A 19,242-nucleotide genomic window follows, 5' to 3' on the forward strand; every position below is an offset into this window, starting at 1 on the left:
AAAATTTATTCTCCACAATTTTACATTATTATCGAGTATTTAACAACTATACCATTATAAATACATATGTAATATAATATTTTTTGTTTAACTTAGCATTTATTTGGAAATTTAGACGGAAATAGATCATCTCATAAACAACAGTCGAAAACTAACACCGTTTCTTGCACGCGTGTAATCGTCTGATAAAGTGCCTCTTGGGAAAGATTTTTTCACGAATAATTCAGAGAAAAGACGGTAAAATTCCTAACTATTTGTCTAAAATGTTATAAATCAATCAACTAGCACACTATTTACGCATCTTAAAGACAAGATTCCGAAAAAAAGCTAAAAGTGACATACTCGTGTCAAAGTTCAACTGTCATGGCGGGGGCGGGTCGGTGTCCCACCTGTTGTCCCACCATTGGACAGGTGTGCGGGACAACAAAGTGCCGCCGGCGCCTGGCAACCGCCTGGCGGTATCAATGGACCGGGCAGGTAACGTGACGCGGGACCAGGCAAGTGGGAAGCCTGGGCGCTAGTGTGTAGTCGTGCCGACGGCGGAGAGCTGAGTACACGCTGCCTGCTTGCTCACTTCCCGCGCGCCGCGGACGTCCAAGCCGGATCTGATCGATCAAAAATCTTCCGGACAATCCGTAAACTTGCACGGCATCAAGTCCTTTGGGCAGATTCTTTTAGCCAGCGCTGTGCGATCTTTTGCCACTTTTGCGACGGGACAACTACGTAAGTTTGAACTCTGACAAGTTGATCTCTTTTTCAGAACACTAAGTTGTAAACGTCAAAATTCCTTCACATTGACATTTATTTGTGTTGGCAACTCAGGTACTGAAAAGTCACAGTTGAAAACCCTTTGTCCATGGTGTACGGTACGATCTTGTCTTGCATACCGTGACTTGAATAACAAACTCGGGATGTAGACGTGAAAACAGCCCTGAAAGCACTGACACAACTGTCAACAAATTAAGCAACTTTTGAAAACCTTCTTTGGCACATGCCACTTCTGAAACAAGGCCCCATGAAGCAATGAAATATATGATCCATTTTATTGCAGTACTTTGACAAGTTGTCTTAAAGTTTTGACTCTGATTTGCAAGACAAGTTGACAGTTCAACAAGATCTTACAACAGCCTGATAGATGTAAACTGAATTGTTTTCTCCATTAGAAACAATTATGTATAGTACATTTAGTTAATGGGATAATAATTTGTAAACTGTATTGTCTGCTTCAGGCAAAAGAGATTAGAACATTTATGGTTATCAATACTCCTTTGATTATTTAATTCAACTGCAATGGAACAGCTTAACATTATTTGTTGTTACACAACTTACAATTAAGGAGATACGATAAATGATTTGAACCGTGTAGCTATCAATGCCTTTATATCATTTATTTTTAAACCAACAAATCAAAGCTCAGACCCTTAACTTTAGACAAAGTAGCATTGATTTTTGGCGAGAATATGAATTGAACAGTTTGTCATCCTAGTAATCATCTTGTTTCAAGAAACTGAAATCTCCAGTTAAAAGTTGTTTCTTTGTACATAGAAAATCCTTTCTGAGCTAGAAAGAAAGGTCTTGGTACCCATATTGTGAAAACAAAATGACTCAAACTAAAAGAAAGAGTTAAAGAGCATGATTGAAAAAACCAAGAGGATTGGCCTTTGAGCAAACAATCAGTATCAGGTGGAAAATTAGAAATGTCAAACTATTCCACAGAGCTCTACCTTTATCCTAGGATAATGGAGTGATTTTGTAGAAACTTACCAACGAAACTAGGACCGACTTTGTTGTATGGTAGGTTACATGCTTTTAATATGCATCATTAGAACTGAATAATTGATGCAATCTTTAGAAAGAAAGCCCCCCTTATGTCAATAGGTAGGGAATCTTACTACTTGCTAATGTTCTTTTTAAGTTTAATAGTACCATTTTCATCAGGTTGTTATAGTAACACAGCAAGCAATGTTTCATTCATTGTCTTTAACTTTTTTTTAAGGTCTAATAATGGTGAGATACCCTTTTCTCATTCTTTTGATAAATTGAAGTAGTATAGAGATCTCCAGAAAAAGTTTTCGACAAATTCATCATTATCAAATTAGTCATACACATACTGTGTTCAACAAGTGGCCAGAGTAAAGTTGTTAGCATCAAGAGCATGTTGATTAATTGTCTGAGCCTTGTAAAGGGTAACCAAAGTATGGTAAGCCGGAGGTAACAAGGAGCTTTTATACAAATGTCTTTGTATCTAAGTCGTAGAATGGGTGTGTTTTTACATCAGTCATCAACTGCACTTGAAAGCTGCTACGCTTTTTGGTACCAACATGCAGGTAATTCAAGGGCCTTGTTGTTACATCCTTTATATATACATGAACATGTTTTTGCATTCCTCCATTGATATTTCAAACATGAAGCAAAATCTGGTATTGAAGTTCAAGATTAACTAAACAAAAACTTGCAGCTGAAAGGTCAATTGAACTCAGTCATTGATACAAGAACTTTAATTATTACACTGCAAGGAATTCCATCATTCAAACATTCAGTTTTATACTAGACACATTGCATCCCTATACAAACGGAGAAGTTACTCTATGTAGTATATGGCAAAGCCCAGTTTTGTTGGGCACTTTAGGAATGTAAAAAGGTTGCTGTTGCAGAAGTTTGCATTTAGCTGTTTTTCCACTCCCCTAGTGGAATTAAGCTGTGTTCAGTCATTAGATTATTTTCAAAGTATCCCTTGATGAAAAAGTAGCTAATGATATTCATTGTTTTAATTTGACTTTCTCGAGGAGTGAAACAAGCAAAATTAAAGGACTTTTGTTTTACTCACTGACCTGCAGAATACAGAGTAGAATGATGTAATGTTACACAAGGCTGACTCAATTGTTACTGTAAATGCAGAAATGTTCGCGGTGGATTAATGTTCGCGGTTTTCGCGTTGACCACTTCACCGCGAACTTAAAACCACCGCGAACATTTTTCTATTATGGTATTAGATTGCAGTCTATGGTGTTACCGCGAAATTAAAACCACCGCGAAAAGTCCTTTTTCCCGCTACCGCGAAATTAAATCCCCGCGAACTTAAATGCATTTACAGTATCACCAAATCGGAGTAATAAGTATGATTATAGGTGATCTTCCTTCTAAAAGTGGTGTACTTAAGAATTTGCAGATCCAAAGAGGGACTGATTATGGTAATACAATGTACATTGATTCCCACTGCTTGCGTGTTAGAATAACTGATAATCATTTTCCAGCTTTTCTTCCAGACAGAAGATGCGTAGGTACACATAGTAGTAATCCTAGCAATACACTCTATTTAGATCATACTCATAGTATGGCCACTGTATCTGTCATCCATTAACTGTTAGCAACAGTAGGTAGGAAAAAACCCTCCATTCCTGGCCAAATTGATTTAGTCACTAGGAAGTCGCAACAATGCAGTACAGGGCAGGGGTACACGTAATCCCATTCCTGCAAACACACTGATCTTTGTGCACTGTAATCAGGTTGGAGCAAGAGGCTTACTTTGTTTATAGGCTTTTAAGGTGAAGTACAGGACAAATGGTCCGACTGGCTGAAGTGGTCCGATTAGTCACTTCTTGCTGTAGGGAGAGAAGATGTAATTACTAGTTTACCGTAACCATGCCAACAAGCGTACACCAAGGCATTTCCCTCTTTCACACGTAAATTGTGGGCCACAGTCAACCGTTTGTACACGTCAGTACGTTTGGTCTGGTTGAGCATTTCAAAGTTCACGGTATGTAGATTTTTGACTGTAGCTGTTGACACAGGGCGATCTTGGGCTGATCTGACTTCAACAAATGAGAATCGAATGGAATATTGTAGGAGAGTAATTGTGACGGACTGTTGACTGGGGAGACAGATTATTTTCCTGATTGCACAGCAACAAAAGCTTGTATAGAAAACCGGAACATTGGGTATTGAGAAAGGGATTAAACAATTTAGTGTACCTCATGTCAAAGACAGGAATGATTTAAGACTATAGGTAACAAGGCTTGGCTGCCTGTAGTTGAGCTGAGGACTTAGAAGTGATTCAGGAATCAAGGCAGGAGGCCCAACATTTACACAGAAGGTAAATATCTAGCACACACTTAGAAGTACAGTAAGCTTTCACTCAATGTGTAATTGGATTACAATTGTACTCAATTTGGTAATTTTCTTGCTCGCTTTGCACTTTGCCTTCAACTTTGTATTGTCAGTACTCTGAAGTACAGTTGTGGGAAGTAGCAGGACTACATTTCATCACTTTTAAGGTTTTGTGGCTTGACAAGATCATTTTCATACTGCAGCCTCCCTAGTCATAGTGATGGAAAGAAAGTTTTGATTGGGATTCTAACATCATTTTGAGATGTGTATGGTGGAATACTTATGAATTCTTACTTTTAATTATATTTAGTAAGACCTGAAACACTACGCCAAGTTGTTTGGTCAGTGTTTGGTCAGGCTGTGTTGTATTTGCATGGTGGGCTGTACTAGACTAAACCAGGCATGGTAGTATGGGTGTGAAGCACACTTGAGGTACATTAGTGGGGACAGGATTGTGGAGCTACAATGGGAGTGTGTGGTAGTGATCAATGGACCAGGAGATGGCAGGGAACCATGAGTAAACTTTAACAGTGGACTGGACTATTGCAATAATTTTAAGGTAAGCAGGTCTTACGGTATAGGGAGTGATTTGGACTGAAACCAAGAAAAATATTATTGATAGTTAATCGTTCTCATTAGTTCTGTTGTCTTAAGTTTATTGTCTAATGCTTTCCAATTCTTCAGTTATAGACATGAGCTATAATATGTTTGCAATTTCAAAGAGTCAACTGCAAACTGCAACATTGAACAAGCTGACGTATGACTGGGCCTTAATCCTTACCTAATCTGCTTAGTTACACTGTTATGATGTAACTGTGACAAAGGAAAATATTTTGGACTCAAAGTTGAATTCCCTTCTCATTGTTTGTTTATGTAAGGAGGTGAGACTGTGAACAGTAAATTCCTGTTTTTATTTGTGTTCCAAGTTTACACACAACTCAACCACCTGTATGATATGTACCTGTTTGTTTCATATCTCAAATTTTAATGTCTGTGACTAAAAAAAACGACAAAAAGAGAGAACAGCAATGTTCCAGATGTGCTAAACTGTCACAATGTAAAGTCTTAAGAAAACACTGCTCCACTTTCTCGCTGCTGCAACAAGTAAGCGGCCATTGTTTACTGCGCTGACCCATGAAATTAATCCTTGAGAGCGATAGGCTATTGAAGGAGCTCTTGCCTTTGTGTGGGGATGTGTAGTCTGACCAGGTGAGTTTTGTGGCTTAGTTTATGACTCGATTGTTGCGGTCACTCTCACTTTGTCCTTGCTGCAAATCGTCGTCCGGTAAAAAGCGATACAAATCTGCACATGTCGGTGTGTCAGCGACAGGTGGACCACGGCATGATATACTAGGTAAATCTAACGTGGCGGTAACGTAAACCGGTCGCCGGTCGCGGTATCTCGATTCTGGTGGCCAGCACGTTGTTTACCTAGCCACAGATCACATTGGTACGTGCGATAATATTACACCGCTGGCTTTGTGCCCGAAACAATTATTCAAAACACCAGACAATTTTACTACTTGGTTGTGAGAACCGTTTTCCTTGAAACTGGCTGACGGTAAGTTCTCGTTTCCTCACAATCTGTCGGTATGTGCTCTTCGATGATGGTGGAATGAACGCCACGCCATCTTAGGTGCGGGAGGTTATTGACAGATCAAACAAGTGCTTGTTTTTCTTAGCTATTCACACCGAACCTCTGCCATGGCGAGCTTGTTTGTGTCCAAAATATTGGTAGATCCTGAGCTGTAGGTCCAGGTCTACCCCCCGTCCCCTGTCCTTGGTAACCGAAGCACTCAAGTGTGTACTGAAGGTTTGCTATCCTCCCACGCCTGCGTTATCTTAATCAGAGGTATGTACGTGTTAGCATTAAGTCTTTATTAGTTTGTACATTGGACCAGTGTAATTGATTGTGTGGATATTGGCACAATGTTGATGGGGGTGGGGTTGGCACTAGTAGATCAGTGGTAGTGTTGTGATAGTACTTACCTGGTAACACCCCCTTCCCACTAGAGACTGTGTCCACTGGTCAAAAATCTGACAAAACGCTCATGGAATTTCATAGATAAAGAAGAATTAAAAAACTGTTTTCTGTCTTTTATATCACATCTTTACATGACATGCATCATATTCTGATTGTAAAATCAAGGGTGACATTTTGGTCACTAAACGGCCACTCTCAACGATCGCAGTCTAGTGAAATTAAAGGGGGTCCTTCGAGAAGTGGATCCATTGGACTGAGGAGGTTAACCTCCTTGATTGTACATAAATCAACCTCTTTTTGCACCTCTTTTTATGTATGGAACGGTATGACCAGCATAAAGGCATGCTTATGCTGGCCTTAAACTATGTGTTTCTTTGTTGTTTGCCTGTCCTTAATCTTTAACCAAACATAAGCTTAAGGAGGGAGTCATTTGTTTCCAATTGTGTATGACGCAGAGGAGCCATTTGAAATAAGATTAGTTTGCCCTTTTACTTATAAGCAGTTACAAGATTAATTTAGAAGACATTGATATTATACCAGAATTTTAAGATTTTGCTAAATACATGTATGTACATGTTAAGAATGCTGCAATTTGCTTGATAGCTATTTCTCGTGGTACTACAAAGAAAGTTATAAAGAAAAAGCAGTTGGGTCTGGCAGAAACTTGCGTGGGAGAATTTGACAGCACAAATTTGTCAATGTCATTACCATGTCCATAGGCACTTCAATAATGGTCTGTAAACCTCAGTCGTAAGTCCACATAAAGTCAACCCTGTCTCCCTGTATGCACACTTGCTGCCACTACAGACAGCAGGCTTTCTGTTAGCCAGTTTACCCAGGTGTACTCTAATCCAGATTAGACAGACTTAACTTCAACCTGCTTGTGATTCATCCATTCATGTTGGATTATCATTAGTACCGTAGGCTGTATCAACAATGCAGGTTACCCTAATACTTGTATAATTTCACTCAGTATGTATTGATTGTTTGCAGTTCGTAGTAATTTATTTAAGTTTCAACATTAACTTGATGTCTTGAGAGTGCACGCCCAGATCTCAAATAGGCAATGCATTACTGGGGAGTCAATTATAAGGGGCGTTTTGGGAATGTACAATACATAGGGCAGTTTGAGATTGAATAGCAACAGTTTTTGCAAATCCACCTGCATGTGAGTTCAACTTGGCTTTCTTTCTACTTTCCCCACGGGAGTGAAGTCTCAAACTTGGATGCAAGAGCAACTCAAGGGACTGAGGTAAAATGGTTGCTGAGAACAGGTGGTTGCTCTGGGAAATGGTGGGGTTTAACTATGTAAGAATGGATTCAATGTGGTTTATGACTGGAGGTTTTTGCCCTTGTGTTCGCCCGAGCAGGTTTTACACATAATATTCAGTTTTTCTGGCATGTTTGCTTGTCATTTCTGTCTTATCTAAGCAACCATGGTACTTTTGACTTTGAGAAAGCTGAGTTGCCACACATTTATTACGAAAAAATAGAATTTGTTTCGCTAGCATTGCACCTGAAAAGTTCTTTGTATTGACAGAAACGTTAAACCCTGTATTTACAGAAACTTAAACTATGCTAAGTCTTTGTTATGCAATAATCAACGCTTTGAATCTATTATAGTATAGCAGGTGCTAAACCATGAGTGACAAGCATTTGATAGCTTGATCTTGATCTTGACAAAGCACTTTGTTGACAGTAACGTAATCCGCGTGCCGATCTTTGTAACAATCGTCTTGAATGCTTTGCAATCCTGACGCCGATGACTATTTTTCCTCACAGGTCAACCTTTCGCCGCGATCTTATCGGGACACGAAACACGAGGCGTAGTTGACGTTCCACGCTGTGACGTTGAATAGCGGAGGTTGTGTGAGCGTTGGTTGGGTGGCAGGCGTTGCTGGGGAGGGTGGTGTAGGTGCCATGTCCAGCCACGGTTGTTGTGTCACCTGAAGTTGGTCAGCAGGACTCCACCATGGCTGCCAGGTGTCTGGTGGCCTTCCAACATGTGGACAGCGAGTCCAAGAAAATACTCAGGAAACATGCAAAGGTTTGTGCAGAAAAGCTTCTAACTTATTTCTATACATGGCTAAGAAATCTCTTAAAAAGAACCAATGTTGTTGTTGTCAGCTTTAGTCATATAACTTTTGTGTTTAGCATCATTTGTGATAACATTTGCTGTACCAGGGCTGTCTCCAAAATCCTTCCGTCTTGGGACAAAAGTTTTCTAGATGGGACAGAAAAAATTTGAACTCTATGACATGAAACGGATGAAAAGATATATTTATTTTCTTGTCCATCAAATGCTTTAAGTTAAGAAAAAAATGCTCCTTAATAATAATAGCTACTGCTGCTTTGATAAGTTTACAGTTTATGTTAACCATCACCAAGAAAGTTATGTTTTTGGTAGCATTTGTATGCGTCTGTGTAAATGACAATCATACTAGAATGCCTGGATGGATTGTATGTGAGTAGGTCTTCATGAGACCTTGAATTGATTAAAATTTGGGACCCCAAGTGGCTTGTTACAGTACTGCAGTGGAACATCAGGTTTTGTTATCTTTTTTGTTTGTCCATCCATCCTCCAGAACCGGCCCCTGGGAGACCTACACCACAAGTACCAGGATGTAGCCCCGCCCTCGGAGGAGGCCCTCACCTGTACAGGTGTGGAGGCGCAGCTCTTAAGGCGGTCTCACCTGTCCAAACCCAAGTCTGCCTCGCAGCTCATCGAGGAGCAGCAAAGAGCAGTGCACAATGCCTTAAACAGGGGAACAAGGTACGTGTTCTGTCAAATGTATGTCCAATACAGTCATACCTGCCCAGAAACAAGACCCACAGAACCAAAGAACTGTCTGTGTGGACAGGTTCTCAATATAGGAAGTATTCTTAATGTTTGTGTCAATGGGAAAAATTACCTCATGGACAACAGTGGTCAAAAGGCCTGGTGGTCACTTGTATAGGATTCACTGTAGTGTAAATTTTAGAATATGGTACGGCCATTCACTCTCATGATCAGTCAATCCCATACCTGGACAGATATCGTTAGTCCTCATGTTAAAAAGTCTCTTTAAGTAATGTAATATACTTCCCTAGCCCTTTATCCACACTTATTATAGCTGCCATTCATCCTCTCACGCAAATACAGAGAGATTTGTGTGAGAGGACAATGAGACTTGGCCACTATAAAGTATAATAAATATATTTAAATACCAGGCTACAACTTGATGGAATATGATTTGTTTGGTGTTTGAAACTTTGTGTGTTGTGTTGTTCTTCAGATCTGCAGGGGCAGGAAGAAGGGAGGTCCCTGCTAGTGGCAGATCCAGCAGCAGCAGTAACCAGGGCACAACACCAGGTAATACATTATACATACACATGTCCCTGTCCTTGGTGCTAGAACACTTTCTATGTTGTGATGGATACTAGGCCATGTCATGTTGTTGAAGTCATTAATTTCATTTGATGTTGATAGCTCATGTCTTGGGTTTTTAAAATACGAGTAGGTGATATGTTTCCCTGGTGAAAACTCAATACATACATGTACACACACTGTTTTTGATTTTACACAGACCCACTGTACAGTATTGTTTAATACTGGCATATTTTCCAGTGATCAAGTATGCTTCCTTTATCATAAGATCACAGTGGGGCTTAGCAATGTTAACACCATTTTTATCTCCTTTCTGCAGCTATGAAGAGATCTAGAAGTGTGATGGAGACAGGGAAACACAGTTCTTTGTCTTTGAGGAGCCAAAAGTCAGTGTGGAAAGGTACATGTATATATCATTGTACTCTTAAAAGTGATTTCACTTCCAGATTTCACTTCAAGATGAGACATAGTCTTCTTTTGTGCTTTTTTTCATGTCCTAAGCCATATCTAGATCCGTTAAACCTGCTCTCCGCTGCTGACCCATACCATACATACTGGTCCTGTCCTTGGTGCTGAAAATCTTCTTTAGTGCAAATTGTCTACAACGTAAGGTAGCAGAAGGATTATTCTGTTACTGTTGAGCCCTGATTCTATATATGTAAATCTATACAATAGAAAGGGTATTTTGTAGATTTGCAATACAGCTCTTTTTCTGGTCTGCTCTTTCCCAGTAAAATCCAGTGTGCCCAAAGACCTGCTAATTATCATACTAGGCTGTAAGAATCGGTCAATAGAGACACTAGCAGACAGACAAATTATTGTTTCACCATAAAACCTTTTGTTTCCTTTTGATTCTACACAATAGAAAGAGTTTTTCTCTTTTCTGATTGCTTTTCCTGTTTCGTTGTTCCCAGTGAAATCCAGTGTGCCCAAAGACCTGCCCGAGGACAGGGCCTACATGAGAGTGAGGATGGACCCTGTGGACAAGGCTTGGGTCCGCAGTAAGTCACTAGGAGACCTCAGCGACCAATCAAAAGGTGATAGTTACCAAATAAGTCATATCATTTTATAGAAACAGGTCTAAAATAGTTGGGAGCCAATTAAACATGCTATAAACAATTGACATGAAACATAACTTTCAAAAGTTTTCTCAGAAAAAAAAAATTCTAGATATTAAGTAGGCAACAAGATAGACATTCAATCAATAGTACGTTTGCTGTCAAACCTGTTCTATACTTGTATTAGAATTAAAATGCATGTCGATATATACACTTAACAATGTCGAATCAGTACTTATCAATACATCAGTTCAGTTCATCCTCGGACAGGTGACACCATCGTCTCCACATGTTCCTGTCCAGCATGATTGAACGGAGCTCGCCGGCCTGTAAACCTGTGTCCTCGAGCAGTAGCTTCCTGAGTGTGGCCAAAAGGCGGTCACGCCTGCGCGGCTCGCCTGGTTCCCAAAGCAAGACCTCTCCTGCCATTTCCTCATGGCGCACCATAATACTAACTATACATACTATAATAGTATCAGGGCTCGAATTAACCACTTGCGCACCCCCTCCGCGCAAGTAGTTTTCTCCGTGCGCAAGTTGTTCAGAAAGTCAGGTTGCGCGCGGCGCAACTTGATTTTTTTTGGTAAGCAAAACGATCTTTAAGTTACAGGCCCTTAACTAAAAATATCAGAAAATGTACGCCCTGTTTTGGGGATGTACGCCTTTGGTAAGCCCTAATTTTCCGCCGGAAAATTTGCTCAAAGTTTAAAATTTGCCGGTTTCGGCTTTCACCGAGCCGCCATTTTGATTCTAACTCAAGTCTCGCAGTAACTCACATCTCGCGAATCGCGAGAGTCGCACCCCATTGGCCATTTTGGCGTGACGTAGCGCGCCTGGGCGCTGCTTTTGGTGGAATTTGGTGGAATATCTTATGTCCCAACGCTGTGTTCGCGGAAAAAATCATGCTTTGTTTTGACAATGTTTACGAAAACCCATCGAATGCCTAACGTCCCTGCTGATAAGTACATGTATAGGCTTACTTTAGAGGGAGTTTTTTTGCTTGTTTGGGACAATTCTGTCGGTGGAATGTGGGGAAAACAACAGCTAGTGACGATGTCTATACTGGGGAGGGGCGCACGGTCCGTTCGACGGAGGTCGCAATTTTTCATGGATCTTTTGAGATATTATTTTTGTTGCAGTCTTTATTTTCAAAAGATTGATAAGTGGATGTTGTTTATTGAGAAAAGTGCGCTTAATTCGCCCTGCATCTTTTTTTGGTGCCATGTTTCTTCAACTGAAATGTACTGTTTCTACAAATAATGGATTAAGTAGCTAATTTGGAGAAAGTAACAACTTGGAATTGGCGCAACCTGAAATGCTGATGGTGCAAGTTGGTTTTTGATTCAGGTTGCCACCTGCGCAACCTGGCTGAAAAAAGTATTTCGAGGCCTGAGTATACTGCAGTGTATTGTCTATGGCTCACGTATTTGTATCATCCTCTTACAGAGATGAACAGAGCAGAGCTGCAGCCATCACGAGCAACCACAGGATATGTGAAGTTTCAGCAGATGAGAAACAAGGCAAAGAACGGGGTTGGTTACGACACCTCGGCCATCTACCTGTCGTTTGCTGGAGGGGAAGAGGAGAAGGATGTTGGGGTGGTGGATGCCTTCACTGGTATGTAGTTCCAATACCTTTACCTGACATATTCATAGTTATAGCAGGGTGCTGAAATTACACTTGTATGATAAAACATGTCATGATATGTCATGTTGATAAATCAAAGCTCTAGGTGTTTGGCAACATACCCTTCAGTGCCTGCAAGAAAATTTAGTTTAGAATATTATTAAGAGATGTACACTGTACTATAATACATTGAGTGTATAATGAGAAGTAGGTTAATTAGAATCTATAATAGATAGCCCTCGTAACACGAGTACCCATAACACTCAATTGATGCCTAAAATAAACATAAAGCTAGAGCTGTCAAATGCAACTGTTACAATAGAATATGTAATTGTAATTGATTATTTTCTTGATTTGCCCCCTCCAATTAAACTACAGACAAAGATGTTGGTGAGTACTACAGCATTGAGGGTCATGCGGGGTCAAAGATTGCTGACCAGCTACGCAAGGGGAACAAGATTCGCATCGGAATCAACGGAGAAGTCATGTCTCACGGCCTCCGAGTTCGGACACGGAGCAAGGAAGACTCACCGTAAGTGTTAAACTTTCTATTGAACTCTGGACCTAAGCCTTTAAAGTTTTCAGACTGAAAATCCAATGCCTAAATATACTCACCACACAAACCTTAAACATAAGTTTGCCAACTTGAGTGTGCCACCATTATGTCTGTCATGCCTTTGAAGTTGAAAAATCTTTTAAAATCTCATTGGTCTTCATTGGGTATCTGATCCACAAACTTCCGACACATCGTCACCCTCTGATTAAGTAGGTCAAATTAAGTCTATATTATTGACTATCTTCAGATCAGACATGACTTATTCTAAGTGTCAGATACTATAAACTTTATAAAATAAATTCTAGCTACCAAGTTGGCACAGATTAATGTTCATTCTAATTTCATATGGAAACATGTATCTCATGTTAGATTATCAAAATACTACTACTGCTGAAATGGCAAACAAAAATGTTTCTTCTATTTTTTCTGAAGGAGAAGTGAGCAGGACCATTTCGATATCTACCGTGATGACTGGGACAGTAGCAGTAACTCCACAGACATGGAGAGGGTTCCGCTGTGCTGGGAGGACCAGGTCAGCAGGCCGGGGTCTCGACTGTTAGCACCACGGTCCGAGAAGAAGGAAGCACCCAAACCTGTGAGTATGACCAGAAAGTCCTACGTTTCTTCCTTATTTTGCTATCAATGACATAGGTTTAGATGATTAGAAGACTTTTTAGACTTTATAGTTGATTGGTAAACACTCATTCCCTTACTCATTCCATGAGTAATTTTGTAATTTTTTCTTTGCCTTTCTTGGCTTTTAGTTTATGCATGATCTGGTCCTTACTTTGATAGGCCAACAAGTCAAATCAAACTGTTGTTAACTGCCTTTTTGCTTCCTTGTATCCTCCAGCCAGTGTCGGGTTCAAAAATTTCTTCTTTATTTTGTGATTAATCAATGTAAGTGTAGATGATGATACATTGAAGTTGAACACTCGTAACTCACTCATTCCATTGAGCTTGCTTAGAGCCCTTTCATGACTTTGCCTCACTGTTATTTCTTCCTGTCCTGTACATCAACCCAGGCATTTCTCTGCAGGTTTTTGTTTTCTGTCCTTAGTTGATGTATTTTTTCTGGCATTTTATGCATGATCTACATGTAGTTCTTACTTTGATAGGCCAACAAGTCAAAACAAATTGTTGATAACAGCCTTTTTGCTTTGTTGTATACTCCAGCCGATGTCGGGCTGTCAACCAGTGATGTTCGACAAACTCATCCGTCACGACATGCTCCCGCCCAACTTCGTCCACGTCGGAGCCGCCAGCCCGCCGGGCAGCGCGGGAAAACCGTCCGGACAGTTCCGGGTCAAGCAGCGCACCAAGGTGAAGCCGGCCTTCAACGGCACGACTCCTTCTAGCAGCCAGATTACGGTCATCAGCATCGACAATTGGAACGAGGAACTGATGACTGAGGAGAGGCAGCAGAAAGAGTACGACGAGGTGCTGTGGGACAAGGTCATCCACGGAAAAGCCCGGAACGAACTCCTGAGCGGGCCCAAGTCTCCGACCGTGAGCCAGACGATCCTGCCAGAGAAGCGGGCGCGATCGCCGCGGCAGCGAGAGGAAGTGAAGAGTGCAGGGCAGAGGAGTAGTAGGTTAAGTTTTACAGACGGGTACGATAATGTTGGGAAGAAGCTGGGGGTTGTTAGACAGCAGGCCATACCCACGGGTAAGTACAGCAGCTCTGGTAGTAGTGTGGATTTTAATTACGTGGGTAACGGGATGAATCCCATCCCGGGCACTCTTAGTGTACCCACCCCGGCCAACAGTCCAAGGGTTGGGTTTGTGGGCACAGTTAAGCCAATGCCGTCCAAGCCATTGTACAGGAATGGTGTCGCTAGTATAAGTGTACATGGTATCCAGGGGGACCTCAACTATATCCAGATCGCCCAGCCACTGACGGCACCCGTCGGGCCGCTGGGCTTACACCAGTGTGACTCTAGCAGCTACAGCACGTTGTACAGATACAGCGCCACCGTGAGAGAAGCCATGGGAGCGGTCGGGAATCCCACCCGCCCGTTTTCGACGTCGACCAACATTTTCCACGGCCAGGAGCCTGGCGGGGAGTACGAGGTTTTCGAACAGGAGCAGTTTGTGCCAAGCAGAGGATCTACAGCAAAGAGCAAATCTTCCCAGGGACAGCAGCACGTCAGGTTTGTGGAAGACCTGCCCTCACCGTCACGTGTGGCCACGCCCGATCAGAGGCCGCCATCACGACACACACCATCCCCTCCTGCCCCGACAAACTCACCAGACCGTGTCGGCTCTGTGACTCCGTCCATCCTGCTTTCCTCTGCGCTAGCTGAGGGTGACGCACAGAAGGCAGAGGACAGGGTACAAACCCCAGAGGTTGGGTCGGACAGTTCAAGAAGACCAACCCTAACGTTAGACTCCATCGTTATACCAACAGCTGGAGAAACAGAGTCGGACACATACTCCAACTGTGACCACACTACTGTAGACACGTCCGTGCCGTCCCATGCCACTCTTCGCGAAACACTAGATGTTGAGGAGGATGAAGACAGTGAAGAGGAGAGGTCCGAGTCTCCTACCTTGCGGTACACAACCTTCAAAGGCGAGAGACCAGGATCGGCCACCGAGGAACAGTTAAACAAAGTGGCCTCAATGATAGCTAAAACTGTTGTTGGACAGACAGGGTCAGAGAGTGAGGGGAATGATTCTGAGGATGAACAGTTGAATCAAGATGATGAAAGGAGCTCGGTGAAGAGTTCGGTGTTTTCCGAGTCCTTGGACGGAGACAGCCAGAGCAGAAAGACGAGAAGTATCAGCAGGATAGACAGCGCCTCCCAGTATTCTTCTGATGACCTGCAGGTCTCGCAGGAGACACAGGAGCTTCTGGAGTCGGTGGCAAAGCTGCCTATTGCAGACGCACCACAGGTGGCAGAACTGTTGTCGTATGAACCAGACAAACCTTCGCAAAGAGAGCTGGCAGAGCTGAGGGGCCAGATCAAGGAGGACCTGAAACGGACGCAGGAGGAAACACAGAAGGAAATACAAGATATCTACATGAAACAGTACGCATGAGGAGAAGACACTGAGTGAATAAAGTTCTCGGGTGGAAATTTGATTAGCTGGACTAAAATCACACTTCTAGTGGCCGGCCTTACAGTTGCCATCTCCTAGGAGGAGAGCGAAGGGGGTCGTTAACCCCAGCCAGCAAGAGATTGTGTGAACACAGGCTAGAAATTTGATGTGGCTTTGAGGGTCATGCCAAAACATCTAATGGCTTCAGATGGAGCAAATGACAGGACATCGTAAACAAAAATTATGCTTTTACATGAGAAACTTCACAACCATGATTTGTTGGTTCGAAAGACTTCTTTTGACATTGCAATTGTGAATGATACAAATCCTAATATAGAGAAAGAGGAATGAAAAGGACTCAAACATCATAATATAGTGAGTTGCATGATGAAGCTGCTCAAGTCCAAACTTTTTCACAAGTCGTCATTCCTAGCCATTAGAAGCTGCTACAGTCCCCAACCCTCTAGACAAGTCAAAGGCAAATTCCTAGCCTTCTACCTTTCAAAACAATCCAAGACTATCATATACCATAATGAGGAGTTCCAACCCAATACTGTGTAATCTTGTCACTGAAAAGCAGTACATGCACAATCTAGTGATGATGATGGGAATCCACTGGCTGATCCACAATTTGCTTCACCCATGATCATAATCAATGGGAGCTTTGAAATCGTGAACAACCAGATGACGCCTGAAAGTGCAGAGCCTGTGTACTTTGACAGCCATGACAAGTAGTCATCTCTAAACATTGGAGACAAAGAAGGGCGTGCCATGACAGCTGGCCTTTAAAGTAACATGGAGACAAAGCCAAAAAAAAGTTATGTGCCAATTAGACAAGCAAAACGACACCTGATCCTGTACTGTGGTTTAGACTGTACTGGCTCAACTTTGCCATGTTTGCTAACTGTTTTAAGACAGTATATTTGAAGTACTAAAGGAGATGCTATATTTTCTGAGCTTATTTTGCTATTGTTGCATCCTGATCCATTTTGAATGTAAAGATGGATGCCGGATATACTGTTTTAACATTGTAATATTTTCATTGCTTGTTTTTTTTATTGATTAGTTCTAATAAGTGTTATTGCCAAGATGGCGCATGTAAATATTATCATGTAATGAACTGAATATTCAGCAAATTGTAACGTTATATAACATCCAAATTCGTAATGGATAACAGTAAAACGTTATCAACCCTGAATACTTATTATATAAATAGAATGTGAGTAGATTTTGTATGAAGTTGCTGCTAATTGATATCAGTGTGCTTAATTTTTACAATCATGAAATGGTTGTTATGATTCATACCAGGTTAATATTTATACATATCATGTCCCTAATTATATATGATAACTGAATTTGAGTGTGAAAACGATCATGTGTATGCAAAAGAATAAAGACGTATTGTTATTGTACAAATGCAGACTGTATAGTTATCCATAGTAGCCAAGGCTGTAGTTTAACTATGTACATGTATGTTGAGGACTATGCTATTTTTCATTTTTGTGAACAGACCTATTTTCATTGTTGTATCTTTTTCTGTCAAGGAAATAATACCATCTTTTAATATTGACTTCTTATCTTATTGCCACTTTATTGTGTTTTGAGTGCTTGCATATGAGAATTTTCTGAAGAGGAAGTTCTGAAACCAAAATTTCACTTATTGATATTATACATTATTTCCTCATAGTGATTCAGATAGAAAGAATGAATTATCTTCACTGCTGCATGTTGGTATAGCACATTGTGATGTGAATTTGTGCTAGGTGCAAGGTACTGTTTGTGCTTGTAGTAAATGCAATGTATTTAGACCCTGCAACTTCCAAACAAAACCACAGCATATGTTGTAAGAAAGAAACAGAAAGAAACAATATCCTGACTCCGGGGATTCGAACCCGCTTCAAATCCGGCCCGCCAGATCACAAACCCACCAACGGCAACCACTACACTACAAAAGGCTGACAGCCATTTGGCATGGTCAGTTGGTGGTACTTGAACCCCACTGTTACACCGTCCAGAACAAAAGCTGCAAAAACCAAAAGTTCTGCTGCAATGCCAAGGCCACACTCCAGGAGGTCCAAAATCTACCCTAGCCTTTGTCTTCCCAACACTTACCAACAAACCAAATACCATGATTGCATTCTCATCCAGAGGTTCTTGAATTATGCTGACCAAAGATATCCAGAGAGACACACATTCAGATAGACATACCTGCACGCAGTCATACCCAAAACAATACCTCCAATTTCCATTGAGGTAAAGAGAACTACAATGATGTTGCAATTTCAATGAGATAAAGAATAATAACTCTTTGATATATGTGCTTTTATATATGTAAAACAGCGACTCCTATCAGGTATTTTCAGTAGTGCATTAAAGACAAGTTAATCTCGACCTCTACAACTGGATAAAATCAATGTCTACAGCTCTCTACAGTTTGGAAAACTCATACTTCCTTGCAGTAGTTAGAGATTCTTAACCAAAGCCAAACCAGACCTGAACGTTATTCCACGATGAAGCTGTTTTACATTAAACGTAACGGTTATGTTCTTAACAATTCACTCAGAACTCAAATGAAGGGAATAAGGATGACCTATATATTTAGAGCCTATTATAGTATGGCCAAAGTATAACCAATGTATGACCAAGGTATGACCAAGGTAAGACCAAGGTATGGCCAAGGTATGACCAAGGTATGACCAAGGTATGGCCGAGGTATGGCCGAGGTATGACCGAGGTATGGCCAAGGTATGACCAAGGTATGGCCAAGGTATGACCAAGGTATTACCAAGGTATGACCAAGGTATGGCCAAGGTATGACCAAGGTATGACCAAGATATAGCCAAGGTATGGCCAAGGTATGACCAAGGTAGGTATGGCCAAGGTATGACCAATGTATGACCAAGGTATGACCAAGGTATGGCCAAGGTATGACCAAGGTATGACCAAGGTATGGCCAAGGTATGACCAAGGTATGGCCAAGGTATGACCAAGGTATGACCAAGATATAGCCAAGGTATGGCCAAGGTATGACCAAGGTATGACCAAGGTATGGCCAAGGTATGACCAAGGTATGGCCAAGGTATACCAAGGCATGACCAAGGTATAACCAAGGTATGACCAAGGTATGGCCAAGGTATGACCAAGGAATGTCTAAGGTATGGCCAAGGTATGATCAAGGTATAACCAAGATATGGCCAATGTATGACCAAGGTATGACCAAGGTACGGCCAAGGTATGACCAAGGTATGGCCAAGGAATGTCCAAGGCCTGGCCAAGGTATGATCAAGGTATAACCAAGGTATGGCCAAGGTATGATCCAGGAATGACCCAGTGATCGTCAAGGTATGACCAAGGTATTACCCAGGTACGGCCAAAGTATGTCCAAGGTATCTACCAAGGTATGATTTAGGTATTAACCAAGGTATGGACCAATGTATGGTTCACGGTATGACCAAGGTATGGCCAAGGGTATGGTTCAAGGGATTTTAAAAAGTTTGGT

General features: G+C 41.5%; 1 protein-coding gene across 3 annotated transcripts; it reads left to right on the plus strand.

Annotated features, from left to right (window-relative positions):
* Positions 1–363: 363 nt before the first annotated feature.
* LOC118431373 lies at positions 364–17,313 on the plus strand. Of its 3 annotated transcripts, none has more exons than XM_035842512.1 (10): positions 364–723; positions 7,874–8,138; positions 8,677–8,864; positions 9,367–9,443; positions 9,778–9,858; positions 10,373–10,495; positions 11,963–12,133; positions 12,521–12,674; positions 13,131–13,293; positions 13,875–17,313. In XM_035842512.1, exons 2-10 carry the CDS (start codon positions 8,064–8,066, stop codon positions 15,741–15,743), a joined length of 2,901 nt encoding a protein of 966 aa, XP_035698405.1. In that variant the 5' UTR covers positions 364–723; positions 7,874–8,063; the 3' UTR covers positions 15,744–17,313. The 3 variants fall into 3 exon arrangements, with proteins under 3 accessions (XP_035698405.1, XP_035698407.1, XP_035698406.1); XM_035842514.1 differs by lacking the exon at positions 364–723 and adding an exon at positions 5,648–5,668; XM_035842513.1 differs by lacking the exon at positions 364–723 and adding an exon at positions 5,843–5,959.
* The last annotated feature ends 1,929 nt before the right edge of the window (positions 17,314–19,242 follow it).

The sequence above is a fragment of the Branchiostoma floridae genome, chromosome 15 (assembly GCF_000003815.2).
Source record: "Branchiostoma floridae strain S238N-H82 chromosome 15, Bfl_VNyyK, whole genome shotgun sequence".
NCBI classification, from domain to species: domain Eukaryota; kingdom Metazoa; phylum Chordata; class Leptocardii; order Amphioxiformes; family Branchiostomatidae; genus Branchiostoma; species Branchiostoma floridae.